The sequence below is a fragment of the Chanos chanos genome, chromosome 5, assembly GCF_902362185.1.
Source record: "Chanos chanos chromosome 5, fChaCha1.1, whole genome shotgun sequence".
Lineage (NCBI taxonomy): Eukaryota > Metazoa > Chordata > Actinopteri > Gonorynchiformes > Chanidae > Chanos > Chanos chanos.
Genome location: NC_044499.1, coordinates 43,012,385 through 43,029,927, shown reverse-complemented (window position 1 = coordinate 43,029,927; position 17,543 = coordinate 43,012,385). Strand labels below are relative to the sequence as shown.

The 17,543-nt window shown below is 39.9% G+C and overlaps 2 protein-coding genes across 2 annotated transcripts; one reads left to right on the top strand and one right to left on the bottom strand.

The window, feature by feature from the left end:
* Nucleotides 1-2,364: 2,364 nt before the first annotated feature.
* Nucleotides 2,365-6,746, bottom strand: mapk7 (mitogen-activated protein kinase 7). The gene is made up of 6 exons (XM_030773297.1): nucleotides 5,906-6,746; nucleotides 5,285-5,707; nucleotides 4,606-5,117; nucleotides 3,877-3,990; nucleotides 3,116-3,249; nucleotides 2,365-2,927 (listed from the first exon to the last, which is right to left on the bottom strand). Exons 1-6 carry the CDS (start codon nucleotides 6,729-6,731, stop codon nucleotides 2,774-2,776), a joined length of 2,163 nt encoding a protein of 720 aa, XP_030629157.1. The 5' UTR covers nucleotides 6,732-6,746; the 3' UTR covers nucleotides 2,365-2,773.
* A 2,468-nt stretch (nucleotides 6,747-9,214) lies between these two features.
* On the top strand, nucleotides 9,215-11,177 carry vkorc1 (vitamin K epoxide reductase complex, subunit 1). The gene is made up of 3 exons (XM_030773665.1): nucleotides 9,215-9,592; nucleotides 9,938-10,047; nucleotides 10,481-11,177. Exons 1-3 carry the CDS (start codon nucleotides 9,402-9,404, stop codon nucleotides 10,696-10,698), a joined length of 519 nt encoding a protein of 172 aa, XP_030629525.1. The 5' UTR covers nucleotides 9,215-9,401; the 3' UTR covers nucleotides 10,699-11,177.
* Nucleotides 11,178-17,543: the final 6,366 nt, after the last annotated feature.

The window sequence follows — 17,543 nt, the reverse complement described above, 5'->3', positions numbered from 1 at the left end:
GATTGTAAACTGTTTGACAAATTCACAAACCACACTCATGTATAAACACCTGCCTTCTGTACATTGTAAATACTTTGTATAACTCATTTCCTCAAGTGTTTCCTTTATTTTGGTAGTCTCCTGTTGGCCAATACTTAACTTTAAGCGCTGTTAAGTACAGCAGCACTGTTATGGACAAAAGAATAATCAAAACTGATACCAAAACCAAATTCTGAACGGTTAGTTCAAAAACAACCAAACCAAAGTAAACAAATGCACAATTATTTTTTTTCCTGGTGTTTGACATAGCAGGAGCGTGACATTACTCATGAACAGTAGCCTGTTCTGTAGCTGCTGATGACATTGGTGGCATTAGCACCATCTCGTACCTTTCTCGATCAATAGCTTTTTCAGATATGAAGGGCTAGTGCTTTCACATATCTGATTTGTTCAAAGACAATAAAGCACACAATGGTACACTGTCACCAGTGCAATGCAGAAAAATCTGATTTTTCTTTTCAGTTTGAACCAGGAAGTAAAACCGATTTTAAAGATAAAATGTGGGTTTACTGGTTTGATTACATGCCAAGTATTTTGGTGAAACTAAGATGTTTAGTCATGACAAAACAATTCTTAATAATCCCGTGAAGCAGTTTTGTGAAAGATGACTCTGACTGAATAAAGGCCAATTAAAAGTGTTATTTATCAGTTAATTTTCTGTTTGGCAGCCACACACTGCAGCTTTGTCAAAAATCACCCTACATAAGCTTACAGGCAGACTTTGGAAACATTTAAACCAGGCTGTCTATCAGAGAGAACTTCTAAGAGGGATGACGTGTATGTGGGTAGAACTTCCTGTTAGCTGGAGTCTGGAAAACAGGGTGAACAGGACTAACAGTTGTTCCCTTAACGTAACCATACCCGCATAAACTTAGCCGTCCCCTAATGACAGAGCTCTCGTGATAAAACAGACGTGACGCAAGCTGTTGAACGGAATTTTGATTTTACATTGGGCAAAGAAAAGTAAGATAAATAATAAGTTGTATAGTGCACAACAGACTACTTAATTTACATATCCTGAACGAAGGCTGACACTTATATTTCGCGATTTAGGCACTTTTTTTCATTCCTAAAAATACAAAAATAACATGCGTATTGCATAGGAAATACAGTTAGTGCAATTAGTTAACACCTAAGTGACTTATTTACTCTATACTTATTATTTTAAAAAGAAGCTGATAAAATACACGTGTCTCATATTATTTTTATTTTCGATTTTTTCAATGAACATCATGTCGCCTTAGACAGAAAATAAGAAGTCAAGATGTTTCACTTCTGTGAACTGTGGAGTTGTCGCTCTCTGGGGTTTGTGTCGCACACTTTCGTTTACGTCCATAAGGGGACAATGTGCGTTTTGTCACACGTGTTCATATCGTTCCTGGGTGAGGCATTGGAAATATGCATTGAAAATTTCCCACTCGTCTCGAATGCCACATTTTCCAATGAAAAATACGTAGCATGTGTAAATCTGACCCCCCACCCGGACTTTTTCGCTCTCGTATAAATAGCACTTTTACTGTAGTTTACAGAAACGGCAGTAAAATCCGTAAGAAATCTTCCAGTAATTTCAGTATTGCTTCGTGAATAATCAGTATAAATACTGTATAAATGACGGACTTGATTAAATAACTTTCGTGTATTGCCTAAAACCTACGCATTACACCTTGTTCTTTCGTCTCCGTGCTCAATTGTTACGTTCTTCGACGTCGGTATGGAAACCTGAGGCTGTAACACCATTAGCCGCCAGAGGGCGCTGCCTCCATTAGTGCAGTACTTTTAGAATGAACTTTTATTTAAACAATAAATAAATAAAATAAGGGCACAAATATTCAGTGCTCAAGAATTACGTTGTTTGAACATGGCACTATGGTGACTTATCACATCTAAAATACGACAGAATATAGTAACGCTGGAGCTCACATGAAAACAGAATTAAAAGGCAGCGATGTTTCGACGTATGAACCCCCTATGCAATTTAACTGACGCCAGACGTATACGTTTTTTTGCAATCGAAAAATCTTTTCATGTAGAGTCTGTTTTTATTACTCGGTGAAGCTGATAGTGTCAACGGTATTGCTTCAACTAACATTGCTATTTATGTTTCTGATTTATATTTTATTTAAAAATGATTTGGACCCATGATTTGGAAAAAGTTAATTAAATGCCTGCATTCACTACCTCTAATGCAACATACACCTTCATTTGGACATGTTCGAGTCCCAGTCTGAAGTTCAAACAGCAATTTATACACATGCTCTAAAAACAAGTCCAAGTGCACAATACTACCACTGAATTTGGGACAATTATTAGACCATTTCCTCCTCTTCAGTTCTTATAGCAAGAAAATGCATAGTGGCATGGAGGATGTCGGTGCAAGCTCTCTTGCATATTATTGTGAGATGTGCCTCTCACAGTGTTAGCACTGTCAGAACTGTCAACACTTTTGTAAAAAGATCATTTATCAGAAAACAACTCCAAATGTCTTTTCCCTTTAATTCTTCACTTAAGACCAACAAATAGCTAAAAGTGCTGGTGTAAAATCAGATGCACAAAGTTGTCATCACTGTCACTACTGTTTACTACTACTAGAGGCAATTGATGCAACATCAATTCAGTCTCTACTCTACCTTGCACTACATGTCCTATGCTCAGGCATCAAAATGGTTCTTTGTTTACTTTTCACCTTTGTTTGGGAGAGAGGGAGAGAAACAACAGACATGAGGAGATGGAGCAATCAGGTGTCTGGAAGATTAGGGTTGTCAGAGAGTATCATTGGAGATCCAAGCTGTAGCTCTTGTTGGAGTGATTCCAGGTCAGCTGGGGTCATGCGGTGTACCTCCAGCCAATCAGAGAGAAGGGATGCAGAGAGGGGGGCTGAGTCATTGTGGCTGAGGAGGAAAGACAAAGACATATATTATTTTTAATTGTGCTAGTAAACCCCTTGTAAAAACAATATGGTACATTGTAGAATTATTTTGATGACACTGAGCGATTCGCTAAATACCAGTTGTTGCGTATGACACTGGTATTTCACATTACTGTTCATACAGTTCTTAAACTGTCACTTCTGTCTTACCTTTCTCTGTGGTCAGAGTGCTGGAGTTCGGTGAGTGACTGAGTGAAGAGGTCATCCAGGTCAAAGCCCACTCCATAACCTGCCCCGCTCCCTTTAGGTGTCATTGAAAATACAGGGGGCAAAATATCCTCAACCTGCCGAAGAGCAAGAAATATGTAAATACAAGATATGAGTATTTACAAACAGAAGTATCATTCACACTCATGATCAAAACAAAGGAAAATTAAATAAAACAAACAGACAAACAAAAACAAATCACAACGGTGATAGTGGAGAGTGGAAACAAGACGGAGAAAAAAAAATATACACATGGAAGCACTAACGAATACTAAAGGAGATGGGAGTGGTACTAAAGTTTGAGATGAAACTAGAAAGTTCTCGCATAATTAATTTATTTGAAATCTCTGGATTTAAAAAAAAAAATTCCACCATTTTCATCTACAAAAATGAAAGTCAAAGCTGACCCACAATGGGAATTGATTTGTGGGAGCCTGAAATTCTCACTAGCTTTGTCATGCCAGCAACTGATATGAACTGTCACTCAGAGTGCAAGAGGAGTGCAATACATTTCTCAAAGAAATGACAATACATGGCATACGTGCACTGGGCAAAACATGTCCCCAGCAGGAATCAAAACAGAATGATCAGAGGGAAAACACCATAAAAACAGAAAGGGGAATGCTTCCATGCCCCTAAGACGACAACGCCTAATTTAAAGATTAAGCGACGCAGAGTACAGAGCAAGGAAAAATCACACCGACCTGTGACTTTGAGAGCTGCAATGTGACGGTGTTGATGTCTGGGGTTCCACTGGTCTCTGGCTGCCCTGTATCAGGAAGACTTAAACACTGCTGAGACGGGCCGCCAGGAGGCCTCTGGGAAGGGACCTGTGCGTTGGGGTCGTTGGACTGCTCATTAAGGCCAGAGCACAGCTTCTCCAGGGCTTGGGGGCCACCCACAGGCTCTGAGTTAGGGAGGGGAGTGCTGGTGTCCTCTATTCCTACCCTCGAAGACCCATTTGGTGTCATGACTTGACCTTTAGCGACGTACGTATCTAATGTGAGAAGCTGAATGTGGGGGTTGGACTGTGTTTGACTGTGCGTGTGCCGAGCCTGCTGTTGCAGTTGTTGCATTTGCTGCTGTGGTTGTTGTACCTGCTGCTGCAGCTGCTGCACCTGTTGTTGCTGGTCTTGAGGTGTACCAACACCTGTTTGAGAACCTGTCCAATTTTCTAGTGTGTTATACATGTTCCTGTCCACCAGGAACTGTGTTTGGGATTTTAACATGCTGGTTTTGGCAAATGAACACGAGCTGGCAACGATCCCAATGCCCCCTCCAGCAACTATGTTTAGATTCGCACCCCTTCCAACCCCATTTACGCCGTCTTCGCTACTCACGGCCACCATCCCAACGTCCCCATTTTGAGGATGGCCAAGAGCAACCAGTAAGGAATTGTTGGCACTGGGAGGCTGGAACATTCCACCAGATACACACTGTCCAATCTGAGGCACCAGTTGTTGGCGTGGTTTAAGGATCTGTGTCTCATTTACCTGTTTAGGAGGGAGCGATTCCCCTGTATCTGTGGCACTTTTAACTAGATTCCTTCCAGAACCTGCTTGGTTGTGACAGGAGGACTTCTTACTGTCATAAGATTTAGCACCATTGTTCTCTGTGGTTTGAGATTTGTCATTTCGGCAATCCATCATCCTTCCCCAGCGTTCCAGTAGCTTCTTGTCATTGTCACTAAGTAACACCCCACCCAGAGACTCACCCCGTTTTCCCTCCCTTTTCTCTTTTTCCTTCAGTTTCCTCTCACGCTCTCTTGCTCTTTCTTGCCGCCTCCTTCTCTTCTCCTCCCTTTCTCTCTGTCTCTCCTGAGCAGTGACAGGCCTCTTCATTTCAGGAAGTGACAGAGTTGAAGAGAGGGAAGATGATGATCCTCCTCCTCCCATTACTCCTCCTCCTCCTCCTATATCTATACCCAGTGCTGCAGAGCTCCCATCTGTGAAAGCAATAGAAAACACAACAGCGTTAAGTTGCACGTCTGTTGGTCTTAGGGCTCAGGCTCTCATTTGAACAGAAGAGCAGTAAAATCATAACTAAATCATCATTTAAATCATAACAAACTTTTTTTTCCACTGTGCTAAAATATGAGTGACGCATCCTTACCCCGTGCTCTATGTCTGAGGGCCGACTTAAGCAAGGCGGCCTTGAGGGCTGCTTTCGTATCATCAGATATTGCCCCCTCCTTCCGTGTGACCTCGCCATTTCCAGTTGACGCTTTTCCTGCCTTTCCCAGAGAGCGAGACAGGGACTGGGAAAGAGACTGAGCTTGAGACTGAGAGAGAGAAAGTGAGGGTACAGACTGAGAGAAAGCAGAGGGAAGAGAAGTAGAAGGCTGTTGAGAAAGAGAGAGGTTCTGACTTGCATGTGCTGAGGTAACCTGATTTGAAAAGACAGCCCCCTCCCTCTTTTGGCACTCTTTCATTGGTTCAGAGGGAGGCGTGCCTTGGCTAGAAGTAGGAGTGGTCAGATCTATAGTCTCTGGTTGGCCTTCAGAATTTGCACTGGGCATGTCCACATCCTGACAGGCTTCAGTTTGTGATAATGCTGGCAACATGTGATTGGGAGGAACTTGACAAGTAAAAGTCTGTGTAGTATCACCTGGTTTATGGCTGAGGTTATTGTGTTGTTGGTGAGAGGGTATAGTGTTGGGCTGTAGCTGGGTCTGTTTTGGTGGTTGAGATGCTGAGGAATGGGCATTGTTAGCCATGTTAGTGGCTGGTGTGCTGGTTTCACTTTTAGTGTTTTGTCTTTGCAAGGGCTTGAACTGGATCCTCTTCTTGTTGCCTTGTTTTTTGCGGTGAAAGTCCTGAATCTCTGCCAGTATGGCCTCTTTGATCTGTTCTCTACCCATCGGCTGCCGGTCGAACTCAAAGTCAAAAGCGGGCACGCACACGGGCTCGTCATCTGGGTCGTGGTACTTTGCAAGGTAAGGGTGCTCGAGGGCCTGGCACACGCTGATCCGCTCACGAGGGTCGAAGCGTAGCATGGCATTCAGTAACTCCAGTGCTGCTGGCTCTGTCTGTGGGTACAACCTGGAGAGAGGCACGGGTGCCCGAGAGGGGAGGCTCTGCACGTATGAACGCACTCGCTCAGCTCCTATTGCTCCAATAATGCTCTCAGGAGGTGTACCAAGCACCGAGAGAATAAGTTGCAGCTGATGTACATAATGCTTCCCTGGAAAGAGCTGTTTTCTACCCAGCATCTCAGCAAAGATGCAGCCCACTGACCAGATATCAATAGCCAGACTATAGTGGTGCAGAGACAACATTAGCTCCGGTGCACGGTACCATCTTGTAGCCACATATTCAGTCATGAAGGAACGTGACTCCTCGGAGTGAGCGGTGCTCAGGCCGCGGGCCATACCAAAGTCACCAATCTTAAGCTCACAGTTCTCATTTACCAGCAAGTTGGAGGGCTTGAGGTCACGGTGGATCACATTGGCTGAGTGGATGTACTTCAGGCCCCGAAGCAGCTGATACAGGAAATAGCGAGTGTGCTCTGGAGTCAGAGGTTGTGGTGAGTGGATGATCTGATGCAAATCACTCTCCATCAGGTCAAGAACTACATAACTACATACGAAGAGAGACAGAGACAGAGAGGAGAGAAAGAAAGAAAGTGTAAAAAGAGATTTCTAAAAAACATCCAGTACAATGTACATGTTTTAAACAATGTGCGTCTGACACTATCAAACTTACACAGACTTGAAAGCCGAGTGCGGAAGCACGGGCTGCAGGATATCTTTAATAGCAATGATGTTGTCATGTTTGAAGTGTTTCAGGATCTTGAGTTCACGGAGTGTGCGCTTTGCATTTGTCACCACTTCAAACGCATTGGGAATCTTCTTTATTGCCACCTGCTGGCCTAAAGAACATAGTAAAAATTAAGTTGAAGGCCACAATTTGTTGCAGGGGTACTTGATTCCTGGTACTCAAGGGCTGTATATGGCTGACTTTCCTATCTCCTGTTATGTAGAAATCCGGTGTGATGATATTGCAGAGAATCAGTCTTACTAACAGTTTAATTAGCTAGTAGTTATTTGAAAAAAAGAAAAAGGAAAAAAAAAAAAAAGTAGGGCAGGAATTTGGATTCAAGCGCGAGGAGCGAACACGTCTGTTCTACTGAACTGTCAGGATATGTAGAAAACACTTACAAAGATAAACAGGGAATCTGCTTGGATGAAAATTGTTATCACATATTAATAAATCTACATCAGCGAGTCAGTGTAGGAAAATGTGTGACACTGATTTAAGAATGTTACATTAGATTTGTGTCTTCATTCTCTCAGAACCATGCAGCTAAAAGGACTCACCATTGTCCCGCCTCCTGGCAGACGACACAACACCATAGGCTCCTGTACCTATCGTCTCAATGATGTCATATTCGTCACCAACCTCAAATTTAACGTCTAAAGAGTGGGCCTTGAGGAGTGCCAAGTTCTTAGCAGCGACGGTGTTGGTATCTGTGGCAACAGATGTGTCATTCATTGGTAGCGGCTGAAGTTCTGTGATGCCTCCCTGCTGGTCCTTAGCACTGTTGATCTTCTTGCTATTCACATCTATGGAGCTCTGTGCTGCCATGGTCACCCTCTTGGCACCCTCTGTTTTCTTAATCTCGTTACATGACATCCTGGATTACAATACAAGTATAAAAGCAAAGTATGTTATAAACCAGTGTTTGGTTTCTTAACATCATCCACAGATGATTTTTGTTTTAGTAGCCTACCCTGTTTAGTGTGACTCTGTGAGTACAGGACTTGGAAGATAATAGTATTTTATAAATGAGGATGAAAGACCAGACATAAGTACCTCTTTACACCGTTTTGGGAACAGAGGGCATTCTTCAAGTGATGTTGTTATGACCTAACGTTAAATTAGACTAAAACTTGGAAACGACTGCACACGTTAACAACAGTTAAATAGCAACAAATCAGCTTTACTCAGATGGTTAGTTCATATTAATTTAACATAGTGAGGTGGCGTTTAAAGTTAGAGAACACACATACTAGTAAAAACTACGCTGGTCCCAATTCGACGCCTTTTCTTTTTTCCTTAGGGGTGTGAACTGTCGCAGCCTTAAACCAACTACCTTTCGCTTTTCATGAATAATAAAATAAGTCGAGTATAATTCACAACAGGTAGAATGTTTGAAACAAAATTACCTGATAAGTTACCGAGATAGCGGGAATTCTAGACAATTCTGACAAAGCATGTCTATTCTTCAGATTGTGTTACTTCCCTGTGTTCTTCCGTATTATATTTGAATGGCAGAAAAGGAGCCAATTAATTTTACCGACGGATAGGCACTACCCAATTGGATTTCAGATGTACTTAAGAGGCGGAATCGTTCAACAGTAGGAGGTGTCAGTGTTTGGGCGGTGTCGACTGAAGGAATCAAACACGAAAATCCGTTGGATACCGAGCCCGACATTATTATTGTTATTATTACTTTGCCCAGATACTACGGTGCATGTGTGTTATCAGCAAATCACAGAAAGTAATTATTGTAGCTACTATCATCCATATGGGTATGTTGCCGTAAAGGCAAGAAACATATGTCAACAGTTCCTTAAACTATTTAATCTTGTCAGTTAGTTAAACCGATTTTTCTCAAGCACTCTTGCTTAAGGTTTCATTGGCCGATGAGCTGGCGGTGTTGAAAGAGGTGCAAATAGTGCAGGGAGAAGGATAAATGTGCATTGCCGTAGACCCTTTGAGGTAGCTAGGGAGCTCGGGATTTAACGACACAATTAGGGTACAGTTGACATAGGTTTAAAGGCAAGATTATTTACGTGTTAAACCCCCGCCCCCACCGGTAGACTGCAGTTGCTCGGTCAAAGCATAAGGGTGGAGCAAGGTCCGAAAAGCGTGGCACCCCTGGTTGATTTAAAGTGAAACTCCCTGTTTTTCGCCGCTGTTTCAACATCTGTAAATGTTATCCCACCAATCAGACTACCGGCACTCGAGCACTGTCCAATCGTAGCAGTAGGTGCGTGTATTTACACGTTGCAGTTTGAGCAATTCAGTGTGCCTTCTCCTCTGTGGGATTTTGGGAGCAAAGTATAACTTCGTCCGAAGGAATTTTAAGTGATTGTTTTGAAAACGATTGTTATTTATTGTTGGTTTGTTTGTTTTATCAGAAGCGGTTAACAACAATATTTCTGATACATACATCAGACTAACACTTCATATTTGTAACAGATTAATTATTTACCCACACCAGTATGTCGTCAAGTAATTTAAACGCCAAAATTCCAAAATGGGAAGCCCGTGCACGACTACTTCTTTGCGTTTTTGGCTTGGTTCTTTCGGTGTATGCATTGCACGTTGAATTATCCAGAGAGAGAAACCCCGAGTACCGAGCAATGTGCGATTTAGGGGAGTCAGTGAGCTGCTCCAAGGTTTTTACTTCCAGGTACATCCGTGTCTATTTAAAATGTCTACGTTTTCCTAACATTATTCATTATTTATACTTAAATTTGCCACATCACTGTTCATATCTGGATCGCCAGTGTGTATCGTTTAGGAATCTGTTGATGTCGCCAACATGACTTAAATGCCACGTAATAGGTACCAAGTAGCGCATCGGCACTTCTTGGCCCTGTCCATTTTTTTTGGTCATGTTATTTAAAACGGTGGAAACGGGGTTCCAAAAACAGCTCCAGGTTCAGAGTTCTTGGATTTTGGTATTGGGTTCTAATGTCTGTCAAGAAAATTGCACGTATGGATGTAAAATATAACGTGTAAATGTCCACACTAGATGGGGTCGCGGATTTGGACTGGTCCAGTATTTTGTTGACAAGGACAGCATTCTGAACCAACCAAACAGTGTGCTTGGGATTTTATTTTACTCACTGCAGCTAGGGCTCGGTAAGTTTTTTAGAACACCTATTTATATCCATGCCACTTCTCTTCAACAGTGTTCTCTCAATTCACTCTTAATCTACCATAAACACTCCTGTTGTACTATTTTTTGTTTGTATCGAACACTGCATACCACTGCTTCAGAGATTTAAAAAAATCATTTGTTTTAAGTGTGGATCAAAAACACCACTCCACCCATTTCTCATTTTATTATTGAAAGCCTTGCCCATATCTTTTGGAGGATATCAGAAATTTGGCTGCAGATCACAATTTAAGCTATCCATATTTACATAAATAACTATGTAGGTTAAACAGTCTAAAATGTTAATAACACATTGAATGATTGAGAAGATAGTGACTTTTTCAGACAGAAGTATTTGCGCCTAACTTGTTTTGTGCCATTCAAATGCAGTCTGGTTCATTTTCTTTTCTTCCACAGGTCAGTTTGTGTCTACAAGAGCAGCAGTCTGTCTTGTGATGTCATCGTGGGTGTCTGTAGTTGGTTCTGTATATTTAGCTGGAATTCTTACGGTGGTTCTAGGAGATTTCTGTGTAGTATGCGTATCAACTTACATTATCAACTTTGCTCTTCTCTACACCAATCTGAAGAGGAAGGTGGCACTGTTTGGAGGAGCTGAGAAAGAGAAGAGGGGCTAAAAAGCTCAAATCTATGTTGTGTGTGTGTGTATTTGTGTACCTGCACATGTGTGTACCCAAGTACACGCATGTGCATACTTGTGTTTGTTTGTATAAGTAGTACCTTTGTGAAACAGTGTGTTAAAAAAAAAAATATTCGATGTTTTACGAAAATGTGAGTGAGATATAACATTTTGTAGCATTTGATATTTCTCGAGAAACAGAGGAGTGTTGACGTATGTAATAAAACAAATGACCATCCATCAGGTTTGTAATGCAGAAGAGAAAAGCCTAATGATGTTAAAGCCTTGAACAAAAGGGAAGTAAAGCCATGTTAACCAGAGCCTGTTTATATGATGACCAGTGTTACTGAAGGGACAGATGAAAGTGTGTGTCTGATTACGATGTTACCTCCTCACTGCAGTATTCTGACATGATATGCTCTTTGATAGCTGTGTTTTACTTCTCTAGTAGTGCCCCCCCCCCCCCCCCCCCCCCCCCACACACACACACACAGTAAAGGCCACTGGGCACACTTTCTCTTTTCCAAGAGATGCATGCTGGGCTAAGTGTCTCTAGCATGGAGCCAGTGACTGCAGTGGCTCTGTGAATAGGGCTACTCTATATTTAAGTCAAGCTGTTACATAAAGGCTCATGTAATGTCGCACAAAGTCTGTACCTGCTTATATTCCATTTCAATAAAAGTGATACATTTCTGATATCGTTGTGTCTAGGACATTTAGTGCAAGAATTTATGTTTTTATAAGCCTGTGAGTTTTGAGGTTTTAGTTAATATACAGTATGCTACATATTTTATTAGAAAAAATGTTATGCTTCCTGCCTATTTAGAAGCATTTGGAACAGATGTGTCATTTGAAAGATCTCTTAGTTTTAATCAGTGACCTGAGCTTTATGAGAATGTAGAGCTAGGGAGTTTATAAGAAATCATATTTGTTGTAAGTCACTATTTTTGTCAACAGGTGGCACCAGAACAATATTGAATTAGTTCTTATGCATCACATTACATGTTCTTAGATTTCAAATGTCCAAGTAAATGACGTAATATTGTTTTATTAGTTTTAGTTATTTAATCATGTAGAGTCTTGACGTTAAAAATCTATTTTGAGAGCCAGACGTGGCCGAGAGAGACATGGACGACGTAAAAATCAAACTTATATTTATAGACGGTAAAAGAGAAAACACTCCTGAAAACTTAAAAATCTCCGTAAAATGAGGGTAAAGCCATAGCGTTGAAAAGGAACTCCACCTAGTAATGTAAAAACATTAACTGTACATGAGAAACAGAGTCATGACATTAAAACCATAACGTCACAATGACGACATAGAAGTTTTGGTCAGTTGAGTTACGTTCCAGGAGTTTGGTTAACGAAATAAAGCTAGTGAGATCAGCTTGCCTTTGTTATAATCAAATGATCATGTAACGCGTTCCGTAGGCTATGTTTTATAAATGAAAAAAAAAAAAAAAAATCTTACGGGTTATGAACTTTTAACCAAAACAGGTCTAGTCAGCCATATGGCTAACTACACTAACATATGACTCCTTTGTGCTAATTACAGGAATGCTGGTGGTGATTTTTTAAATACTTTGGTGACTTCGCGCGAACGCATAGGAGTCCCATTACAGCTGCACAAATATGGGCAAAATAACTGCAACGTGGCAAAATAATGAAGCTAACATTGCCATTCAAAATAATACGGATACTTAAAGGGGCTGGGACACCTCTGCAGCGCGAAATGGCCATCACCAGTTAATAATAATAATAATAATAATAATAATCAGATTCTTTATTGATCCCTATGGGAAATTTAAGCCTCTGCATTTGACCCATCCTATACACACACTAGAACCGGTGAGCACATGCACACTAGTGGGCAGCCGCAGTGCAGGGACCAACTCCAGTTCTTTTGTCAGTGCCTTGGTTAACAGTACATACATGTAAACATACATATCTTGATGGTGAGAGGAAACCGGAGCACCCGGTGGAAACCCACGCAAACTCCACACAGAAAGAGCCTGGGACGGCCAGGGTTCGGACCCAGGACCTTCTTGCTTTGAGGCAACAGTGCTAAACACTGAGTCACCGTGCTGTCTGGTTGGCCGGAGAAACGAATTGGAGTAAAGATGGACATTTGCTTTTTAGAATTTAGTGGAGTAAAAATGAAATTTTACAGAAACATTTATACTTGAGTAAAGTAACGAAGTGGCTATTTCTCCTTCCTTATTGTATACCACGGCACAAAATAGACCTGATGAGGATTCTGTCAGGTCAAAACATTGTCTATTCTGACAATCACATTAATGATATTTTGGATATATTTCAGTGCAAGGGCCTCCCTCCTTGAACTCTCTCAGTGCGATCATCAAAGTTGTCGCAAATGCTATCAAATGAAAGAGAGCTACAACTATGAACACTCTTCCACAGCCTGACGGGCTGATGCAAATCAGTGTTTGCACTGTACAAAGGTGAACTACAGCATATCACCAGATTTGCTAAGTAAGTTATAGGCTGTTGTCTGTCTTCCACTGAAGCACTGTACATCTCCAGAGTGAAGAAACATGCAGCAAAAATGGTCGTTAGTCCTACTGGTTACTTCTGGTTATCATTTATTCCAAAAATTCCTCTGAGGGATACACTACCAGCCCCTCAGTACTACAGATTCCCCACACGGCAACAGTTTTTTCCATAATGCTACTTACCTGTTAAACAAATGACCCTAACACTGGACAACTACACTATGAATTCGGGTAGTATGGCAGTTTGTGTGCCATACTACCATAATGTTTATGTAATAACACAAACATTTATTCCTCTGTCCACTGTCTGTTCACTGTCTTGCACTACATCTAAGTCTAGTTATATGTGAACTTAGTCTATGGTGTAGTTATATGTGAACCCCTCTTGGCTCAAAATGTGGCTTGAAAAACATCTCTGAAATTATTTTCACCATAGATCCTGCTTCTAAAAGACAGTGTGTATACACTTGTCCCATATTTACAATAATCACTGGGCTGTGCCCCACCAATTGATCATACTTAAGAGGCCTGTTCACGTAGACTGAGTCAGGTCACTCCCATCCTGCTCCTTGACTCTGCATAGCAGGAAATACACAGCAAACTACAGTCGCTGAGGTACACCACCTTTCAAAATAGTTCAATACACAACAATCTACAAATAAAAACTCCTGTGAACTTTAAAGACTTGTTGCCTTTGCATCTAAATCTCTAAATATGAACAGTCACAGCGTTATTCTCTAAACCCATGCTTAACTTTAACCCCTTAAGTAGCAAGATTATCATGTTGACTTCAATGACTGTGCCTTTAAAAGAATTTTGACTATTTCCATTGTTTGTCCAGCGTAATCCTTTCCACAGTGTGTTGAAATATGTCAGTATTTGACCAGAATAAGTGATGTTCCCCTTAATGACTTTAAGTCCCCAGGTCTACAAGCTGCATTTGTGCATCTCCCATATGTGTTATTCAGAGGGAAAATGTTTTTTGTACTTGTATATATGTATATATATATATGGTAAATATAAAACTTAATTATGATAGGTTGGTCAATCATTGGTTGAAAAACTGTTGACATCTCTTGTAGCTGTGACTCTGTCTTTGCCAGCTTTTTCTAAATTTAGATTTGTCAATATTTGACCATTTCTGTGACAGTCTACTGATGTGACAAATGGACACCCACATTACTTCCTCTAATATCACATTATATTGTTACACATGTGTTCATATTGCTATACAACTGAAAACTCTTAATTGTTGTCGATTGTCTCCGTGTTGTCAGCTTATTGGATGTCTCATTCTATTACAGAATACTGAAAAATGTTCAGAGATGAATCTTTACCCATCCAGATAAAAAAAACTGCATGACTCATGAGCATTGTATTGTATTGCTTATTATCCCCTGTGGAGCATTCCTGCATTTCCTACAGGAAATGCATCAAGAAATTTGGCAGCAATATTTTTTTTCTGAATGATTTATATTTGCTTGTAATGTTCTGTTAATTTCAGAATATATATTACAGTGTTATTCTTTTGGTTTTGTTTATTTTCTGATTTTACTTGATATGTGGTACCACATATTTTGTGGTATTTGCTAAAGTATTTGCTAAAGTTTGCTAAAGTGTGGTATTTGCTAAATTTGCTAAAGTTAATACATTTGAGCAGTCATTCCACTCATGTGTGTCAGTTTAAAGACCAGAAAATAGTAAGTGTGAGTGGGCGAGTTCCTGATGTAGCTGTTTATCATCATTTTTTGTCTGCTTGTTTGTAGAGCATTTACCATTGTCATCATCATCATTATTGCTATAACAACTGATAAGCTGTTGAGGCAAATTGTTGAGGTCATTTGTTACTGTTCATTTTCCTACTTTATAACATTAATTTTGGCACCTTGCTCACTCCATCCACATATTTCTTTTTCTTCTCTCTGTGCTCTCTCAAACTGCTGGTGCAAATTCTTCTTTGGGGTTGTTTGCAGAGCTTACAGTGCTTCCAGTTCTGCTGAGATACTTGGAGAGAGTAGGTGGACAAAAATACAATAATTAATACGATCAATGAAATGATTCATTTCATTTCTAAATGACTAATGATTGAATTTAAGTATTTTAACTCAAATGTGACTTTTTTTTAAGCTTCAGATATTTTCAGTCTGTTTTTCAAAATCTGTAAATGATTGAAAGTTGTTTATTTTTGTAAAATATATCTGCAGTGAATGTAGGCTTATGGACCAAGCACAAGCACATATGGCTTTTCATTAGTCCTAAGCAGAGATAACATAACATAAACTCTTTGTTCTCTATTAGTTAAACGTCCGTTTATACAGTTCAGGTAAAAGGAAATTATGTTTAAGATTAACAGAGATTTTTGAGGACTGCTCATTGTGTGGCTGTTTTAGAAAACCCTGATGTCAAACAGTTTGCCATGACCATTAATAACTCAATGAATAGTCACAAAAGATAGTGAGTGTTCTCTACAGGCTTGTTCGTCAAGTATTGCCATACATTAAATGTGCGTGGCAGGGCACTCTAAACGATTTAAGTTTGGAACATCATCTATCACACAGTTAAATAACATGCACAAAATGGAACTACATTTCTTGAACAGTATTGCACAATCTTATTATGTTACATTTCTTAAACATGTACCATGGCAGCAGTTTTAGATGACTACTTTTGAAGTATGTATGATGATGTCAGAAGTCCCACCTGGATACTGTGTTAGTTTTACATGTATTACCTAAAAGACAAATTCCTCCCTTTTGTGTCTGTCCTAATCTCAGGCCTAAGAACCATGTCACAAATTGGCTTTGATGGGCATGAGGTAAAACACATAAAATAACCAAATCATCCCCGAGATTTCAACCTAACTGAGAACTTTTCAAAGATTCTGGGGCATTGCTAAATACAATATTTTCCACTACCATCGATGAGGCATCCACTGAAAAAAAATCTTCTGGATTAATGTAGTCACACCCTCCCATTGTTGCTTGAAGAATCTACACAATAAAGCTTATCTGGACACTTGCAATGGCCCTATTAATATAATATGGTGCTTTTTAGCAGTTAAATACAGATAAACTTTTACAGCTCTAAACATGTTTAGCACAGACTCATTTATTCACACACCTTCCAATCTTGTTTGAAATAAGAACTGACAAATTTGCAAGTCTCAGAGAATAATGAAAGACAGAGCATGATTGAGGTTGTAGACTGGGATATCATCCACACTATTTTGTACTAGTTTAACCCCTCATCTTTAACTCTATATTTTCATCAAGAAATCAATGTTGAATTTGTCAGAGCTATAAGGAAACAGTTACATATATTTACAAATGTATCGCTGAGCTGATAAGCAAGATGAAAGATGGACTCCGCTTCAAAGAGAATGACATATTCCAGTTTAACAAATGTCAGTGTTACATAATAACTGAGTTGAGGCTCTACCAATTAAAAACTTGTCAGTCTGCCTTAGCAGTCAAAGAGCTGTCATTGGAAAAACACACAAAACTAATACTTTTCTTCACCTGATCCTGCAGAAAGATTTGAAAACTATTTTCTTGCGCAAACCATGCAGTTGATTGGATAGGTTGTTAAATGTCAGTATCACTTGTTGTATTTTTAGAAAAGCATGTTTTTTGTCTGATATTCACTCACATGTTCCAGACTGTGTTTTTTTTCAGAAATGGTTCATCTGAAGTGGTGAATTAGTGTTGACAGGGAAGTGGAGGTCTATTGTCTTCTGCAATTCTATGTGCAAGAAGAATGTTCCTCTTGCGTCATGAGGTGGGCAGACACAGTCACACACACACACACACACACACACACACACACACACACACACACACACACACACACACACACACACACACACATTGTGTCAAAAAAGCTTAAGCTCTGACATAAATGAAGAATTTCCTGGTATAGTAATATTGATAATATTTATAATAACATAAATAACAAAGTACTATGTTCTTAATTAAAGAAAAGGTAATTCAAGGGTTGAAATAGATTTTGTAACATTTATATACTAGAACAGTTGTTTACTGACATTCACAATTCTACTTTGAGTGAATATCCAGCCTTTCCATATTTTTGAACCTGGAATTCATTTCAGTTTTTAAAAAATAATTAAGCATAACATTACAGAACTATTCAAAATGGGGGATTCTGTGTTACTGATTTTGGGAGGAATTTTTTGTTGTATTTTTTTTTTAATCATCCTTTCTCTTAATTTACTGGTGTTCAATTCCTGTGTTTCTATTGTCCGTCATGTGCACAACCCCCACGCTGGCCAGGGAGGGTGCAGACTACCGCATGTCTCCAGTACATGTGGAGT

Excerpts from the sequence above, each read along its gene's own strand:
- mapk7 (XM_030773297.1), bottom strand. The coding sequence starts at position 6,731 with ATGGAGAGTGATTTGCATCAGATCATCCACTCACCACAACCTCTGACT. Across the intron at positions 5,708-5,905 it reads AAACACTAAAAGTGAAACCA|CCTGTCAGGATGTGGACATG; the intron begins GCACACCAGCCA and ends CACAAACTGAAG. Across the intron at positions 5,118-5,284 it reads CCTCAGACATAGAGCACGGG|ATGGGAGCTCTGCAGCACTG; the intron begins GTAAGGATGCGT and ends TTGCTTTCACAG.
- vkorc1 (XM_030773665.1), top strand. The coding sequence starts at position 9,402 with ATGTCGTCAAGTAATTTAAACGCCAAAATTCCAAAATGGGAAGCCCGT. Across the intron at positions 9,593-9,937 it reads TCCAAGGTTTTTACTTCCAG|ATGGGGTCGCGGATTTGGAC; the intron begins GTACATCCGTGT and ends TGTCCACACTAG. Across the intron at positions 10,048-10,480 it reads CTCACTGCAGCTAGGGCTCG|GTCAGTTTGTGTCTACAAGA; the intron begins GTAAGTTTTTTA and ends TTTCTTCCACAG.